Source organism: Leptomonas pyrrhocoris, assembly GCF_001293395.1.
Source record: "Leptomonas pyrrhocoris isolate H10 chromosome Unknown, whole genome shotgun sequence".
Classification (NCBI taxonomy): domain Eukaryota; phylum Euglenozoa; class Kinetoplastea; order Trypanosomatida; family Trypanosomatidae; genus Leptomonas; species Leptomonas pyrrhocoris.
Window position 1 is genome coordinate 379,810 of NW_015438379.1, and position 18,037 is coordinate 397,846.

Here is an 18,037-nt window from a genome sequence, read left to right on the forward strand (position 1 = left end):
GCATCGATGGACCCAGTGGGCATGCCATCCCCCACCGCCTACCGCTGCTCACTTGTCGAAAGCAACGCCTCTCCGGCGCGGAGGCACGCAAAAGCAGCTGCTCCATTGTTAATGAAAAGAGAAGGATAGTCGAAAGGAAATAATAATAAACAAGCAGGTACGTGGAAGAACGGAACACCTCGGTAAACCATCCACGCCGTCCTTCGCCGCAGTCCGCAGCGCGACCACGCCAGCTAGATCAGGTTCCACAGGACAGACGCGCACAGCAGTGCCAGCATCAGCAACCCACTTGGGTTGACCAAGCTCTGCCAGTACGCCGCATCACCCTCGGAGATGCATTGAAAGCCATCCGTCAGCGTGTAGCCGCTGTCGCACCTGATGCACTTCGTGTCGTTGCCCGCTGCACACTGCGTGCAGTGTACCACATCGCAGTAAAAGGGGCTGGCACTGCTGCTCGACACCTTGTCACAGGCATTCGCAGTTGCACAGGTCTTCGCGCTCACCGCGGGGTCCACGGTCGGTTTCAGAGCCGCGCTCCAAGTCGCCAGCACGCAGCCGCAGAACTTGTTGCCGGTCAGCACCAGCTGCGCCAGCGCCGTCATCCCGCTCCATTCCGGGGGCAGGCTGCCCGACATGCCGTTGTTGCTCAGCACCAACTGCGTCAGTGCGGTCATCCCGCTCCACGCCGAAGGCAGGCTGCTCGTCAGCTTGGTGTTGCCCGACAGCGAGAGGGTCTGCAGTTGCGTCAGCTTTCCCCAGCTCGCCGGCAGCGCCCCGCCAAAGAGGTGGCCCATGGCGTTCGCCTCGAACGACTTCATAGCCACCTTGGTGCCGTCCAGCTTCACGGCGAGCTCCGGCAGGCTCGACAGCTTGGTCAGCTTCGACGCCGAATCTGTCAGCTTCACCGACACCGTGCCGTCGTCGTTGCACGTCACGATGCCCTCCCACTTGCAGTAGTCATCGAAAGGAGTGGGCTGAGGCAGACCTTCCATCGCTGTCACGAGGGCCTGCAGGAAGGTCAACGTGGTGGTGTCCCCCGGCGGCACAGGCGGGTTACCGCTGCTCGAGGTCTCCGCACCGCTGTCCGCGGCGATCGCCAGGTGAGGGCCGAGAACACAGCACAGGAGAAGAGCGCCGATGGCGAGCGCCTTCCACGGCTGCGGAGTAGCGGCGAAGGAACGGCCCATGCTGCTGTCCGGTTGGCCTGCTCGGCGAGCAGAGACGGGCGACGGGAGAGCGGTATCGAAGGCGACGTGAAAAACAGAAAGAAGAGCGAAGCGCAGTGCACAAGGGGGCTGAGGAGGTCCCTTTCAACGGCCTTTAGATCACGAACTCGGTAGATGGGGTTTCGGCGAGAAATAGCAAGGGGGGGGGGGGAGGGCGAGTGGCGTGCGCGTTGGCAGCGAATGCAAGGGGAAAGACAATAATGGTATTTCAACACTTAAAGAGAAATAAAAGAGAGCAATTAGAGAAGGGTTAGCGTGGACTTCTATGCAGCCGCCGGATGGTGTAAGCGGTCGGTGTGGCAGCCGTAGGTGTGTGTTTTAGTGTCATCGACGAGAAACGCAGCGTGATGGAAGAAGGGCGTTGACAGCGGAGGAGAAGTGGTTTCGGCGAGGAGCGCGGGGAGGGGGGCAGCACGTTTACGCGAAAGGGGCACGCACTCGTCAAGCATGTGAGGGCCCAATCCACGTGTACGCGTGAGCGAGAACAACGGCATCGCATGGCGAAGACGGCTCGCTTTCAACGCACCACCCAGCAGAACCCCGGGGGCATTTGGGTTGTTCGTCTTCGCCATTACGCGCACACGGCCGCGTTGATGCTTATCCGCGAGTTCATACACCTCGCCGATGTCAAGGAGGGAGGAAACACCTGTTCAGAGGAAACACTCGGCGCTGCAGGAGGTCCTGCTCGCACACCAGCGCATTTCGCAGAACATCCCCGTCCAAGCAAGGGGGGAAAGCAGCAGTAGAGAGGAAGACGGAGCGCGCTGCAGAGAAAGGAAAAGGAAACGCGTTTCCGCCAAGACGGTCTCCGTGGTTGCCGCCACAGTCCTTCGCCCTTTCAAACGTGGAAAGAAACGGCCTTGAAAAACGACCAGCCCGTTGGTAGCGATCTCGCTGGGCCCGCATCCTGCCAGTGGGAACGCGAGAAGACACGCCCACCGAGCAACAGCGGCCGGCAGACACCGCAGCACCAACAGGAATTGCACGGGCTCGTATCGAGCTCCACTCGCGTGGGTTACACCCGCACGGTCGCCTACCGGGGGCATCGGCCACGAGTAGCAGCGCCGGAGCCCCCTTATGCGGGAGGCAGCGGCAAGACGGCGCTGACAGCGGAGTGCACATGCCTGCGCCGGAAGGGCGACGAGCGGGCGCGGGTCTCGTAAAGGCCGTTTCGTTTCGCGTGGGACGCCGAAAGGTGAAGAAGGATGAGAAGGGAACGACAGGCGCTAGCGGAGGGACAGACAGACAGAGAGAGAAAGCAAAAGAAAGCCATCGAATGCGCGCACGACGCACATCTCAACTGCTGCTCGTGCCGCTGGGAGAGCAAGGCTGGACGAGCATGCTGCGTCGTTCTTGTCAAAGGAGTCTGATGAGGATCGAGAGGAGAAGCGGCCCTTTCGGGCAGCAAAAAAAGAAAACAGACACAAGGGAGTTAAGCACAAGACGAAGATGTGCAGAGAGCGGTTGCTGCTGCCGCGCCGCTCAAGGAAGACGTCCCGGCAAACGACACCCCCCCCTCCTGTTGCTGGCCGCAAGAAGGATGAAGAGAGAGAGTGGAAGAAGAAATAGAAGTGATAGAGGCAGTCGAGTATCCACAGGATAGAAAGATGCGACCGGATGAAAAGGTGATGCCACACAAGGCATTCGATGCATCGGATGGTGTGAAGTGCCGCTCCAAAGGAATCACTCGACCGTCTGACGAACGAAGAGTTACTCTCCCTCCCCTCCTCCGTTGATGTTCTGACAAGTAAGAATAGTAGTGGAGCTACTATCGAAACGGTAACGTGCCAACGGAGTGATGGCAACCGTGGCTCTCCACCACTACGTCGATGGAAAGCGGCGCAGTTAGCTTTTACCGACGTCGCGCGCGCGGTGAACACCAACGATGGCACGGTGATAGAATCAGAAAAAGAAGGTCTCGGGGAGCGGTTGGCAGCAGTCGTTGGGGCAGACCACCATAGTCCGAAAAGGAGGAAAGAAGAGGAAGAAGGAAGGACCAACCAGTGCAAACATACACGCACACACACACACATGCACGCGCGCAATGGAAACAGCATCCTCACCTTGTGCTCACTGCCGCTTCTTCGTATACGCGTCTACGCCCGCTAGCCTCGCCGGATCCACGGTAGTACGCACCTGACCTTCCCCGCTATCTGCTGCGCGGTGCATCGCCTGGACTATCCTCTCCCCTTCCTTCTCCAGCTTCTCGCGCTGCCGTCGAATGCGTGCGCGGGACCTCCGAGCCGCCTCGTCTTGCCGTCCTATGCGAATCATGATGAGCACGGCGTCCACCAACATCATCGCCACGAGGCCGACCACCGCGTAGAGGGTGCAGCTTTCCGCGTTGAGGCCGCGCAGGTAACCGAGGTAGTAGCCCACCCCTGCCCCGGTCACGGCCATGATTTGAATATCGAAGCCAATGGAGGCGTCGCGCAGGAACAACGCGTAGGACTTGGCAGCTCGCTCCGTCTTCAAGTCCCCACCGCTACTTCCAGCTGAAATAGCAGAGGACGAGGCCGCTGAGAAGCCCGTGGTCGTTGCTCGGAGCGGCACGCAGGCGTGCATACGGGAGGGGTCCAGTACCCCGTAGTCGCCCAAGTCCACAGAGGCAAGAGAGCTGCGCAGGGCCTCGTGATGCGCCGCCGCGGACGCCGTCGATGTACTTGCTGTAGACGACGGAGAAGGACGCCCCTCCTGGCCGTGCGCGCTGGTCGCAAGAAGGGAGTAGTAGTACCTGTTTGCCGCGGCCTCGATGGCGTCGATGCGCGCGTTCTTGCGCAGGCGCGTCGGGTTGTCGCCCACAACGGTCACTGCGGGGTTGATGACGAGAGAAATGGGCGGTGGCGGCCCGCTCTGCTGCGGGCCCGCTTCGTCCGCTTCGCTGCATGTGGACTGGGGCGCAGCGTGACGATCAGCAAGCGCACGACAGCGCGCAGCGACGGCCGCCATCGTCAGCGGCGTACACTTCTTCTTCTGCGTCGTCGTCGCCTCGTTTGCCGCCGATCCGGCGCTCGAGCTGTCTGTGAGAACGGCGTAGACCAGGTCCCACGGCAGGAGCAGATCGTAGTCATGAAAGCACACGGTGGCGGCACGCGCGGGGCCCGCAGCAGCAGTGGTGACGGCATCCCCTCTCAGCAGGCCCTCCTGGCGCAGCTGTCGTGCGCGCAGCTCCTTGCACAGGTACACGAGACTCCACAGAGCGGCGAGGTTGCGTACCACAAGGGCAAGAGACCGCGGCTGGCGGAGGGCAGCAGCACGTTTGGGGTTGGACAGCGCTTCGAGCCCCAACTGAACCGTTGCGAGCGGCCCAGTGAAGGTGTCTTTTGCGTTTGCTGGCCCGTTGCCAGGCGAGTCCGTAGCTGCCAGCGTGGTCGTAGACGCTGCGGCGGTGACAGGGGCTTGGTGTCTGTGCTGAAGAAGCGCATCAAGCCGTACCGCATCGTGCCGCGTGGAAGGTGTATCACTGAAGAGGGAGCGGTGCGTCGTCGGTGGTGGTGCCTGCGCCTTCGCACGAGGCGACGACGACGGGTCCGTCACATCTTCGTGCGCTGTGCTTCCAACACCCGCGGCGGGGGAATGGAGAAGGGGCAGGTCCAGCTCTCCGCCGTACCAGCGAACGGCGGCTTGCACCGTTGCGATGGATGACGGCAGCTGCAGCTGGCGTGGAAGGGACGCCGTCGTGCTGTCATGGTGGAGTGCTGCACCTTGGCGTTGGAGGAGCTGCTCGAGCGAAATAAGAAAAACCCACAGAGCGTTGTCGAGCAGGGAAGGGATCTCTGTGTGGACGAGGCTGCGCAGGCGCTGCTCGCCAAACGCGCGGACTGCGGCCGCCGTCTGCGGCGCTGTCGCGGCATCGTCCAGCAACTCGCACAGAGCTGGGGTGATGGCGCGGAGGTACACCATTGCCCTCCCACTCTTCTCTGTGGAGAACAAGGAGGGACGCAGATGCACTCCGCACAATCGTACGCACGCCCCCCCCCCCCGCCAGACTCTCTATGTCACACGTAAGCGCGTGGAATGGTAAAAGACAACAACACCAACGACACTAATAATAATAAGAAATGCGGTGCCGCAGCCGTGCCCGTGAAACCTACACGGTGGCGACGGAACCGTTTTTGATTTTGCTTGTTTCTCCTGTGGTTTGCGAGTTCTTGGTGGTAAGAGGCAGCGCGGGGGGGGGGGGACCACGGGGAAGAAGACACGCCCATACACCGGTTTCGCCGGCAGCGTACATCGCCGGCATACAATGGTGAAAACAGGAGAGGGGATGGTGGAGAGTCGGAGAACGAAGGAGCGAAATACACGGTCAGACGACGAAGGCGCTCAGGCAGGGTGAGCCGCCATTCTTCGTGCACAGCCTACTCTCTGCTTCAAGGACGATTATTATTGTTATCATTACTGCTTCTCTTCATGGCGCGCCTCCGTTGTGCCGATCTCGGAGGGGCCGGATGACAAAGGAGCACGTCATCGTGCCGCCCGAGTGGGTGCGGCCCGCGCGTGCCGGCAACACGCAGACGGCGCGGAGCGTTCTAAAACAACAACATCAATTTGCGTGTATTAAATGGGGAGTACAAATGAAAGGACACGGAAGCTGAAGGCTTCCAAGATGGACACACACACACACCAACATGAAGTTTACCCGTCGCCCAGCACCGCCACCGCTTGCTGTGCGTACGTGGCGACGATGGTCTGCATCCCATGCGCTATCGCCGCCGCAGACCTCTCCGCATCCCCGTACGCAACCTGCACGCTAACCACGGCTGGCAAAGAAGCCAGTTCCACGTTCGACTGTCGTCGACCTCCTGAACCGCTGCGACTGCCCAGGCGGCGGCCGGCGACGGCACCGCCGTGCCTGCTCTGCCACTGTTCCCAGAAAAAATCTTCGAGATCGTCCGCGACGGCAGCGCTGCGGTGTTGGTGGTCGCCGCCGCTTTCGTCCATCGAGTCCGATGCGGCGTCACCGACAAGGCAGATCAGCACCCCAGCCACCGCGTTCGCCGTCACCAGCGCCCCCTCTACCATCGTTGTTTGGGGAACGTGGCTGTCCACGATGGCGGTTACAGCGTCGCGTGCGTCGGCCACCGCCTGGGCAGCGGCGACGTCCACCGCGAGCAGCGCCGTGTAGTGGGCGTGTGACATAGCCAGCGTCGTCGTTGTGCTGGGCGGCACACCGCTGCTGCTGCTGCAGTGCTCTGCGGCAAATCGCGCCCCGCCATCGCGGCGTATTCGCAGTCGTTGCAGCGCCGCCGCGCCGCAGCCGTAAAGGGCGATACGCGTGGCCAGCGGCACCGCCGCCCCGTCGCGTGTGTGGAGGGGAACCTGAATGCACTGATCGGTTTGGTAGAGGCGGGCAACGAGTGCTGCGCTTCCTCCTCCTCCTCCCCGGCCTGCGGGCGCATTCAACCACACGACGTGGTCGTTACGGAGATCACTGTGGTGGTGGTGGTCGCCGCCGCCCAGTGTGGCCGCTGCCGTGTCGTCGTTGCAGCGGCGGGCGCCATGCCTGGACGACGGAAGGAGCAGCTGTGCGAGCCAGCGCTCCTTCTCGTTGTCGAACAGCGTCTCCAACGTGCGCCGCGTCGCGTCCGCGGCGTCGTCCGCGTCAGTGCAACTTGGTGTGGGGTGATAGGTCAGGCGATGTGGGGACTTGTTGTGTCTGCTGCTCACCAAGACGAAGGTGCTTGTCAGCTGCAACAAGGCGGCATCGGGACTGCCGTCGTCTGACGCAGCTGCCACTGCTCCGCGGTGCCCGCGAGAGGGCAAAGACGTAGCGTCAGCGTACGCCGACGGCGCCCACACTACGTAGTGGTGCACAGAGCGGTCGAAGACGACGGACGAATGCGCCGCGGGGTGGGGCGCAAGCGCTGCTGTCGTGGAGTCGTTCCGCGCTCCTGCTGCTGCGGCCGCGGCGGCGACCTCCTCCACGGCTATCCCCACCATGGTCACGATGGAGCCGCCTGCCTCTATCCCTGCCGTCGCCGCCGCCGCATCATTCGCGTTCTCCTCTCGTCGGGCGCACGCTCTCGCTGGTGGTCTTGTCGTGCGGTGGCGCGCATGTCTGTCATGGAAGGCGGTCGCGAGGGCTGATGTGAGGTCGCTCAGACCACTACAGCCGGGGGGCAGCAGAGGCAGCAGAGACAGCCTCCTCTGAGCAAACGGCAAAGAAGACGAGGAGGAAGAAGATGAGGTCGAGCCGCCGGAAACGCGCGAGTGGACAGGGCGTCCCGCCGCGGACGACGCGGTGAGCACCGGAACGGCCCCTCCTTCGACCGCCAGCATCGCCTGCACTTCATAACGCGGAATCATCGCGGCGGAGCATCCACGGCTGAAAAGCACCGCCCGCGTATCGTCGGGAAGGCATCTCGTTCGGGTCCGGTGGGGGCCGGTCTGCGCTGCAACTTCCGCGTCGCGTCTACCGCCGGGCGTGACCCACAGACTGCCCAACGACGACGTGTCCGTGCTGACGTCGCTGGTGGACACGGCCGCATCCCACATGTGCAGCCCGTACTCGCTCATCGACCCACGCAGCACCGCTCTCGTGAGCAGCTCGCTGGCGCGTTGTGCAAGGGTACGAATTAAGGCCTGACATTTGCGTTGCTGTTGCTGCTGCTGCTGCACCTCAAATGACGCCTTTTCAAAGCGCATCCGAGAAGCTGCGCCGCGGTCCGCCGCCCGTGCCTCGAGAACGCTTTGCGCGGCTGTCGCCAGCGCTGTCGGGTCGCCGTGCGTCAGCTGCGTCCACAGTTGCAGATATTCGCCGACGAGCGGGACGCATACCTTGGCAAAGACATTCGCTTCCTGAGTGGTCAGCGGAAGGGCAGATGGTCGTGTCTCCTGTCTGTGGCACAGCGCGATTTCCGCCTTGTGCCGCTTGGGAAGTCTTCTATGCGCGCCCGACTGCAAGCACTCGCGGCTATCCACAAGGCCGTCCACGCCGCTTCTGCTGCTGTCGTCACTGCTATAGCTGCTGCTACCGTCGGCCGCGTCTCGGCTGCCCACGCGTGTGCGCCGTGCTGCCCTGTCAGCTCGCGGTGTGAAGCTGTCGGCTACGGTGGCCATGTGTGGTGGGGGGTGCAGAGGACGAAGGGGCAGTTGTTGCGAGCTCCTTCTGTTTGTCTCTGTCGCCGCTGCAGCAACATCCGTAGAGGGTAAGTTGAGCTCCACGTCCTTCTCGCTCTCATCTGCTGATAGCGAGGGCAATGTTGATGACGATGATGATGGTGCGCTATCGCCTTCCTTGGTGCTGCTCTTTTCTGCAGTCCTCTGCGATTTCTCTTCTTGGTCTCCATCCTCCGTGTTGTACGCCTCGTCCTCCTGTCCTTGTTCTTCTGCATCGCCGTCTTCACCGTCCTGTTCCCTCTCCCCCCGCGTGCGCCGCTTTAGGTGACTGTACTCCAGCAACGGTGCGCTGCTGCCACTTCTGCTGCTGCTGCTGTTCTCGCCACTGCCCTCGCGCACGGCGCGTCGGTGTGCTTCCGGTGTCGTCGAGTCTGTCTGCACCGTCGTTGCTGCTGCTCCTGCGGCCGAAGAGGAAGAAGGAAACGAAGCTGTCCTGCTGTGGACGGCTGCCGCGCTCGGCATGGCAGTATTGAACTGCAGCGGAGGGACGACGGGTTTCGCGGGGCCAAAGCGGAGCGCCGGCTGCGTCGGCCGGCTCGGAAACAGCTTCGACATGGACGTCGTGGCGCCGCCGTCGTCGCCTTCCCTTTTTGCAGAGGAGGAGGAGGGCGTCAGCGGACGCGGCTCCACCAGCTCCGCCGAACTCGCCCGACCCTCCTCGCCCGCCTGCACGCCGTCGCGTGAGAAGCCGCCGGCAGCGCTCGCCGCGGGGAGCGTGGCCGGTGACTCTACGATGACCCGCGACGTCTGCGAGTTGCACCGCCGGCCACTGCTGCTGTTGATGTTCCCACTGCGGTCGTCGTCCCCTTCCGCCTCACCGTAGTTGTCGGGCAGCGGCTCTACCCTGCACGACCCTGTTTCTGTGAGGGCGAGCGTGGGAAGGGGTTGAAGGGTGGCGGCGTCGGGCACCCGTCCCTCACGTTCCGCCGCTTCCTTCGCTCGCTGCCACTCCTGTGAGCGCTGCTTCGCTTGATCGGCAGCCGCCTCGGCGTAGAGCACGTTTGCGTTCAACGCACGCACCAGCTGCCGCGCTTCCGCGATGGCGGGCGGCACCGGAGCACCAAGCTGCGCTTCGTTCACCCTGGGCACCTCCTCTTTTCCATTCTCCCTGTTGTTGTCGAGGCGTGAGACGTGCGCGGAGGGATCACGCAGTGGATCGTCGCCGTCTCCGTCGGCGTCCACGTCGTCCTCGCTGAAGAAGACGCTGCTGCTGCACGTCGACACCGACTCTCCCTCCATCTTTTCCACCCACTCCTCTCCCCTATCGGAGAGCTCTTCATCGCCGTCGTCCTCGCTACGCAAACGCTGGCGATGACCGCTTTCACTTGCCAGCGCGTCTTGCCACCGCCGCGCCAGCCGTCGTGCCTTCTTGCAGCGCCGCAGCATCCTTTCTCGGTGCCTCCGCAGCGAGGCGAAGAGCTCCTGACTTGCGTCGACCAGCGTCAAGGCGGCCACCTCGTCGTGGTACGGAGGGCAGTAGACCTCAAGGATCTCCATGAGATTAATAGGGCAGCCAGGCTGACGAAGCAGCTCTGCATCGGCGCTGCCGGCAACTGCCGCGGAGGCCGCCGCTTCATCCCCTCCCGACCCGCCACCGTAGCTGCTGTAGTCGTCGGCGTCTTCGTCGTCTGCTCCTGTTCCTCCTGTTCCTCCTCTTCCATTTTCGGCTTCCTCCGAAGCGTCCCCGTAGTCCTCCCTGCCCTCACTTGCACGCCCATACACATCTGTGTAGAAGTCGTCGTCCTCGCTCGCTGCGTCGGCCGCCACTCCTGATGGAGGGGAAGTGGTGGGGCTAGGCCGGGTGGGGAGTCCCGCCGTGTGCGGAAAGCGCTCGTACGCCGCGTGCCAGACACGAAACCCAAAGAACTCGGGGTAGGTGGGGAAGAACAGCACCCGCTTGTTCTGACACTTGTCCTCCAACACCTCGGCCGTCACCAGCGGGTCCGAGTTACCGTGGCACAGGTGGAGGTACCACACCTTTATTGCCGGTGCGCCGGCGTTGCGCACCCCCCCGCCTTCTTGCTGTTGCCGCTGCTGCGGATCTTCTTCTTCGTCTTCCTGCGGGGACTTGAGCTCCAGCTGCGCCTCGAGCCCCATCAATTGGAGAAATACCAAACAGTCTGACGGCGCCATCATCAGGCGATCCGCGAGGTCCTCCACGGCAATGGCGTGGCGCACACGCAGCTTCGGGTAGACGTAGTAGTTTGGCAGGACTAACTCGAGCACGGCGCGGTAGCGCGCGTACGTGAAGGATTGGAAGACGACGGCCCGCTGCAACGGTGTAAGGCGGCGGGACTTGCACAACGCAAAGAACTCAAACCACCGCCGCGTTGACCAGCAGTCGATCAGCTCCAGCGCGGCCCGCACAGGCTGGGCCTCCATCATGTACGGCTGCTTCTCCAGCTCACGGTTTACCTGGGCGAGGTTGACGCTTTCGGTGGGCGGCTCCGGACATAGCCGGGGCTGGCCGTCTACGTGGATGGTGTGGAAGCGGCAGAACGTCGCGCGATCCTCCACCTTCATCTCCTGGTTCAGCCCGTACAGCAGCAGCAGCACCGAGAAGAATTCCGCGTTGCGGTGGCGCTGCTCGGCGCGGTAGAACACCGTCAAGTCGGTGAAGCACTGCGACATGGACTCAAGAAACTGCTTCTTGTCCTGCATGAAGCGCTGGCACCCTTTGGGGGTGAGGCAGAGGTAGGCGCCCCCAACAGCCAACGCCGCCGCCGTAAATTCGAGCCACCGCACGCGGCGGTAGCTCTCGCGGCGCAGCTCCCGCGCCGGCAGCGGCCGCCCCCCCTTGCTGTCCACGTAGCCTTTAATGCTCACGTTACTCGGGGGCAGCTGCGGTGCCCAGGTCGTGCGGATGCCCCGGAAGCGGTCCCACAGGTAGCCCCAGATGCGGAAGGGGTCGCTGTACACGAGCGGTGTGTGCGGCGCACGCAGGTAGTGCTCCACCAGAAAGTGCATGGCCTTTTCCAGCGCGAGGGGCGTGCGTTGGAGGTGCGGGTCGATGACCTTTCCGGCGGCGGAGCGGCTGTACGCCTCGACCTGGCCGGGAAACACACCTCTGCGCTGGTTGCCGCTGCTGCTGCCACCACCGCTGGAGGAGAGGGAGATGTTTTCAAAGTCCTCGCGGCGCTCTCGCTGGGCCGGGTCACCGCCGCACAGGCCGCAGTAGCGTCCGCGAATGAGCGGCTTCGCTGCTGAGTCGTCGCGCAGCTTGCAGAATTCAGAGAACGGCATCAGCGACAGCGTGGAGGCGATGTGGGCATCGCCGTACGGGTGCCGACGCTCCTCCCCTTGCTCCTGGTCTGGAGGCATAGGAGAGGAGAGAATGGATGGTTGCATCCGTGCGAATGCAGTCGTCGGGCCAAAAGCCTTACGGATACAAATCTTTTTCCTTTCTTGATCTGTTCTTCTGAAAGATCGTGTGGACCTAAGCAGCGCAGGCCGACCCACGGTGGAGTTAGGGGTGCAATATGGTTCCAACTACTGTGAGAGCGCGACGATGTCAATAGCGGGGGGAAGGAAGAAGGAAAAGACGAGGAGGGAGGAGACAGCGGAGGGTCGTGGAAGCGGAGATAGCACCCACACACACCCATGCAAGTAGAGAAGAGCGACTCACTGAAGTCTGCTGTGTGTGTGTGTGTGTGTGTGTGCTGGAAAGAGGCTAAGAAAAAAAAAAAACCTGGTGCGGCAGATTCGATGAAGGGAACAGCGGGTGGAGTCAACGCACGACGTTCGGCGCTTCCTTTTACATGCACCGTCTGCACAGCGATTCTTTTCCCCTTTTCTTTTGTTCCGCTTGCGGAGTGCCGATGCCGCACACCGTGTCGTTCGGGCCGGCCACGGATGCCCCGCCCCGCCATCTTTCATTCATTTTCTTTCATAAAAGAGAAAGAATAACCCCATAAATGCGTGCTGTGCGGTGTCGCAGGCACACCCACACGCAGAGGTCTATCTATGCAGAGCAGGAAGCTCTCTCTCTCTCCGCGTGTCGACGGCAGCACAAGATCAACCAAGTGCAGCAGACGATAACAGACAGCAGCCACAACATCATCGAAAAAGGCGTGGCATAAGTTGTGGCAGTCATCGTCGCTACCCTCCCACGTGCACTACGCCTCCAGAAAAGACATGTTCCACCGCATGCGCGACACACGCATTCAGCAGCTCGGCAAGCGGCGTCGAGTCTGGCGTGGACGCCGCCGCCGTGGCGCTCTGCGAGACGTGCGCGATGCCGTTGCTGTGCGGTGGTGCTGTCGCGGCGGTTGATCTGGGCTGACGGAGTGACTGCATCCACTGGAAGAGGCCCGTTGCCACTGGCGGCCGCTCCTCCCTTTTCATGGAGAATACTGCGCCTCCTGCTGCTGCTGCTGCTGCTGCTGCCTGGCTGTCTTGCTCGTCCTCCCGCGGAAGAGCACTGTTTTTCCTTCCTTGTCTACCGTCCACGAAGAACGGGGTCAGGAACGCATCCAGCACCTCCTGCAGTTCTTCCAGTTCTTTGGCAGGCCACACGACCGGCTCATGAAGACCAAACGACGTTGTCCTCCAACGCACTGCTGCTGCTGCTGCGGTGCCCTGCATCGCAGCAGCGTACGTAGGGGGTGAGGGGGTCGTGCTGAGGGGAGCGGCGTCCGTCGCAGCAACAGCGGCAGCGGACAGCGCTGACCACCCACCGGCGAAGCCGAGAACCTCACGTGCGATCTGGTCGCACTCTGCCGCTACCTCCGGCGCTGACGGGTACGCTAGCTGCTGCTGCTGCGATGATGATGATGATGCTGGCGCGTGCTGCGGGTTGCTTGCGACGCCTTCGTAGAGATACGAGGGCGCGTCTCTTCCCGCTGCGTATGCGTGTTCGGCCAACAGAGCCCATTGCTGCTGCTGCTGCTTCTCTTCTCTCGACAGTTCGACAAGCGCAGGCAGGGAGAGGGACGAGAGGGAGGCGTGCAGCGTGCGAGGAAGCTGCCTCACAAAGTAGATGAGCTGCGCACCAACGCGGCTCACGCAAAGCTGCTGAAGTTGCAGCTGCTGCGCTGCGTGCTCGTGCGCTGCCGCTCCCACCTTCTCCTCCAGCTCTCGAGCGTGCTGCTGCGCTAACGTGCCCTTCAAGTCCTCCAGCGCTGCATTCGCCTCAACGCGCTGCGCTTTTGCAAGATCACGCCGGCGCCTCTCCGCTTCCTTCTGCTGCTCCGTCCACGCCTGCTGCGCAGTCTCCCACGCCTCATGAAGGGCTTTGCGTTCTTGCACGAGGGTGCGTACCGCAATGCGCTTCGTGCCCAGTTCCCGCACGACGGCGTCGCGCTCGAGAAGAAGTTGCTGCACGGCGTCGTGCACCGCAGAGAGCGTTCGCATGACGGACAGATCGTCTTTGCTCGCGTGTCGGGAGTTGAGGTTCGTCTGATCGAACAAGACACCACTGTTAGCGGGGCTCAGTAAGGAAGTAGGGGACTGCAGCCTTAACGCACCGTTGGCTGCTGCTGCTGCTGCTGCCGCCGTCGTGCGCTTCACTGCTTTGCTGCGTGAGAGCGCTCCAAGGGAGAATGCCACGTCGTTCGGAGATGCACGGCCATCGTGACGATCACTACCATCCCCTTGTTCCTCCTGCGCCGACTTCCTTCGCAGCAAAGTGTGTTCCCCCTCCCCTTCCCCGTCCCCTTCCGCTGCTCCGTAGATGGACGACGCAGGTGTGGTGGGGACAGCGACGACGGCCGACATCGCCACGGACTCGGCTGCCGTGCACACGGACGACGACGGCGACGAGGAGGAGTGAGAACGTGCAGAGGATGACGATGTCTGCACTCGCGCAGCGCCTTCGTCACCTTCGCTGCACCACCGCTGGCTGTTGCCCTTGGCTGCGGCGTCGCCCGTTGCGGCGAGCGGCGCAACGCGTGTCCGCCGCTCCACCTTTGCGGTGTGAAGTGAGCTCCGTGCACGCTGAAAGTGCGGTGCGGGAGAGGCCCCCGCCGCCGCCGTCGTCGACGCCGCGTTCCGCAGAGGCGGCGCTGCCCACAGCAGCTGTGCGATGCGCTGCAGAGCACGCCGCTCCTCTCTACGGCGCTCCTCTGCGCGCTGTGCCGCTTCACACAGCGCACCCCGCTGCTGCTCCGTGCGCCTCAGCGTGTTCGCAGTGCGCAGCTGCGCGTGCAGCGCCGCCTTGAGCGACTCCTTCGTCTTGAGCAGGTCGTTCGTTTGCAGCGTCATCGCCAGCTCCGCCGCCCGCAGCTGACCTGCGATCGTCACCTTCTCCGCCAACACCTGCTGCTGCGCCGCTTGGAGGGGCTGCAGCTGCGCTCGGACGGCGTGCAGTTCTCGTTGTGTCGCCTCGAGAGCGCCGTTGCTGTCCGCCAGGCTGCGCTGGGCTTCGCGCAGCCGTTGCTGGAGCGCCTCCTGTCCTTCGTGGAAGAGTTGCTGCTGCTCCAAAAGCTGCTGCTGCATCTGCACGGAGTGCCCGCGCAGGCGGTCGTGGTACGCGTCTCGCTCCGCCACCGCACGCGTGAGCTGCGCGGCCACCTCGTGCCGACTCGCCTCCGCGGCCAACAAGGCGCTCTCCACCGCCTCACTGCCCTTCATGCAGCCTTCGACCTGCTTCAACAGCTGCCGGTGCTTTTCCTCGTGCTCCGTCAACATGAGGTCCACCTCGCCCGCCTTCTCCTGCCGCAGCCGCTCGAGCTCTGCCTCTCGTGCGGCGACTTCGCTTTCCGCGTGTCGCAGCTGCCCTCGGAGGAGCTCCGCTTGCCCTTCGATTTGTGCCGCGCGCTGTTCGTCATGGGCGTGCTGCAGGGTTGCCGCCGCGAGTGCCTCGGTCAGCTCCTGGACCTCCGCCCGATGAACGGCCACGTTCTCCTCCGTGCGCTGATGCACGGCGCGCAGTTCGGCGAGATCTGTCTGCGCCAGACGCAAACTCTGCCTCCAACGCTGCACCTGTGCTTCGACGTGCTCGTGCTGCTGGGTGAGTTGCCGAAGAAGGGACGCCTCCTCTTGGGCTCGTGCGTGCGTCTGCGCTTCCGCCGCACGCGCCTCCTCCACGAGCTGCTTCTGCTCCTCCAGCTCCTGCAGCCACCGCTGCTGTGCGGACGTGCTGTCGCGGATAATCGCCTCCTCCCGCCGTCGCGCCTCTGCAAGCTGCCGCTGCAGCACGTCGTGTTCCCCGGAGGCGGACGCGTTGACAGCCGTTGCCGCACGAAGTTGGTCCTCCAGCTGATCGGCTAATGCAGCCACCTCGCGTTGCAGCCCTGCCAGTTCTAACCTGTGCTGCCGCTCCTGCCGGCGCATCTCTTTCGATTTGCTGTGCAGCTCGCGCGTGAGGTGGTCGATGTGCTCCCGCAGGGTGCGCTGATCCTCCCGCTTCTCCTCCAGCAGCATTTCGAGCTGGTACTCCAGCTGCGCCACACGCTTCTGCGCTGCATCGAGGGCACTCGCGGACGATGCACCGCCCTCCCCGCAACTCCCTCGATGGTCGCCATCGTCATCATCCGAGTTTGCCGCGGCAGAGCTGCGCGAAGACGGCCGCCGTGATATTTTCTTGTCGGACTGCGAGCGTGCGAGTTGCGCCGTCACCGCCGCCAGTTCCGCTTCCTTCTCCGCGAGTGCTTCCTGCAGTGCGACGACGGTGTCCACGGCGGCGTGCGCTGCCGACAACGAATGCGAGGGGGGATCTGCGTTTGCAGATGGCAGCGGCGTTGTTCGTTGTCGAGCCGCTGCCGCTGCGCCTCCGCCTGCGGACAGGACGGCGCTATGCGATTTGCCCCTCTCCTCTGCCGCAAACCCATCGTTCTCTTCTGCCTCTTCGCTGTGTGCTGCACGAGTGCTCCGCTGCTGCTGCGGCTTCCACCACCGCACCGGCGTCGTGGGCAGCGAGGGCGATCGGGAGAGGACGGTTTCGCGGCCCTCCGCAGTGGCGGCTGGTGCGCTTCTGCCGGTGCGCGGCGGCGTAGCGGACTCGTCCACATCACTCCTTTCCGCCTTCGACGGCGCAGCAGATGCGCTCGCACGAGCTGGCGACGCTGACGTGCGTCGCAGCCGTTCGTTTTCCTTCTCCAGCTCCGCAACGGCACGCGTCAGGCGGTCAATCGTGCTGTCCTTCTGCTGCAGCGATGATAGCACGCGTGCTGCCACGTCCTCTTCCGTCTCCTCATCGTCTTCGGTGTCTGTGTCCTCACCCGCGGAGTTCTGTGTGTGCGGTGGACTTGATGCAAAGCGCGACCGCGGAGGCTGCTGTTGCGGCAGATCACGACGATGATAACCGGCCAGCGACGATGGGGGTGGGTGGGCGACTGCGATGGCGGAGGAATAGGAGGGGGAAGGTTGAGCAGGAGGCGGAACCTGGAAGCGGCCGGGTGAGGTTGTCGTGTTGCGCGCGCCCTGAGAAGGAGAGGTGGACAGCGGCGTACGCGCACTGTCGGGACGCGCTGCGAAACTCGACGCTGGAGGAGGCGAGCGTGCGGCGGTGCTAGAGCGCTCCGGCTGGGAGGCGGTGTCCGCCCCTTCCGCCAGCGATGTCAGTCGGTCGTGCGTTTGCGCTGCTGACGGAGACGTCGACGGCGCAGTACGCGCGGGTAGTCGACGCAGTGCGGCAGAGGCGAGTTGGTACGTGGTGAGAGACGACCGCGAAGCCGGAAGCTGGCGCGTAGCGACGCCTGCGTGTTGATGTTCTTGATCGCTCTCGTGCTGCTGACTCGGTGCTTCCACCGCAGCCCTACGCAGGCCATCTCGCTGCGGTGTGAATGGCCGCGAGGTTATCGCAGGCGCTGCGGAGTGCGCTGACGAGGTGTCTTCCAACTCATCGGCAGAGTCCATGTGGATCGTCGTCGTTGCTGCTGCACCCTGGATGGTGGTGGCAGTTGGGACTGTAGAGGTGGAGGTGCCGGAGGCAGCAGATACGGCGTGCGTGGGAGAAGCGGAAGGGGAGACGACGATGAAGGGACTGGGCCGCTGCGGCGACTCCGCCGTGCTGCTTTGCACTGTGGCGTACATCTCTCTCCTCTCTAATTCCAGCGGAGGGAAAGAAAAGGAAGAGCACGCTGGCGATGTGGGTGTGTGCGTGTGTGTGGTGACCTCTTGCCACACCCGTTTCTTCTGTATATCTATGTGTGTGCGTGTGTGCGAGGCGGAGGAGCGAAAGGAAACTTGCAGTACGGCCCGCTGCGTGAGAAAGATGGCGGCCTCCGACAGAGGGGTGCAGACGAGAGGAGAGCGGTGGCAGAGATCATTAATGCCAAACGGTGGAAGCAGCGCACCAAGGGGAGGGGCTTGGCGGCGAAGATGCTCACCCACTTCGAATGCGCACGACGACGGTGGAGTTCCAGCGCCGCCGTGAACATCAAGGGGCATCGTACGGGCATTTGGCAGAAGCGCACATGCACACGGAACAACGAATGCCAGTTCTCGCATTCAACCCTGTCCCACAAGTTACCCTGCGTTGCGGAGTATTACGTCCCTCCAGTTCTTTTTCATGGCGATGCTGTGCACTTCGCCGTTCACGTCATACACACACACACATATATATATGTATTTAAGATTGACAGAGAAGCACAGAGACTTCTGCAAGACGCACACGCAAAGCTGTGCGCTGCCTTTTCCTCCTTTCTCTCTCTATCCGCCGTGTTGGTTTGCCGATCTCGTAAAACAAAGAAGAAAAGAAAGAAAAAAAATAGGAACCCCCGTAGAAGGCACTTCGTACTGTTCCGCGCCTG

The 18,037-nt window shown here is 63.0% G+C and overlaps 4 protein-coding genes across 6 annotated transcripts; all 4 read right to left on the reverse strand.

Moving 5' to 3' along the window:
- Window positions 1-233: 233 nt before the first annotated feature.
- On the reverse strand, window positions 234-2,752 carry ABB37_08321 (putative surface antigen protein 2; the record flags this gene model as incomplete). Its single annotated transcript, XM_015807287.1, has 1 exon — window positions 234-2,752. Exon 1 carries the CDS (start codon window positions 1,185-1,187, stop codon window positions 234-236), a length of 954 nt encoding a protein of 317 aa, XP_015654236.1. The 5' UTR covers window positions 1,188-2,752.
- A 544-nt stretch (window positions 2,753-3,296) lies between these two features.
- Window positions 3,297-5,377, reverse strand: ABB37_08322 (hypothetical protein; the record flags this gene model as incomplete). The annotated part of the gene is made up of 1 exon (XM_015807288.1): window positions 3,297-5,377. Exon 1 carries the CDS (start codon window positions 5,127-5,129, stop codon window positions 3,297-3,299), a length of 1,833 nt encoding a protein of 610 aa, XP_015654237.1. The 5' UTR covers window positions 5,130-5,377.
- Window positions 5,378-5,861: 484 nt separating this feature from the next.
- Window positions 5,862-11,838, reverse strand: ABB37_08323 (hypothetical protein; the record flags this gene model as incomplete). Its single annotated transcript, XM_015807289.1, has 1 exon — window positions 5,862-11,838. The coding sequence occupies exon 1, from the start codon at window positions 11,691-11,693 to the stop codon at window positions 5,862-5,864; it is 5,832 nt and encodes a 1,943-aa protein (XP_015654238.1). The 5' UTR covers window positions 11,694-11,838.
- Window positions 11,839-12,443: 605 nt separating this feature from the next.
- Window positions 12,444-17,508, reverse strand: ABB37_08324 (hypothetical protein; the record flags this gene model as incomplete). Of its 3 annotated transcripts, none has more annotated exons than XM_015807292.1 (1): window positions 12,444-17,508. In XM_015807292.1, exon 1 carries the CDS (start codon window positions 17,316-17,318, stop codon window positions 12,444-12,446), a length of 4,875 nt encoding a protein of 1,624 aa, XP_015654241.1. In that variant the 5' UTR covers window positions 17,319-17,508. The 3 variants fall into 3 exon arrangements, with proteins under 3 accessions (XP_015654241.1, XP_015654240.1, XP_015654239.1); XM_015807291.1 differs by having other exon boundaries at window positions 12,444-17,487; XM_015807290.1 differs by having other exon boundaries at window positions 12,444-17,471.
- Between the last annotated feature and the right edge of the window lie 529 nt (window positions 17,509-18,037).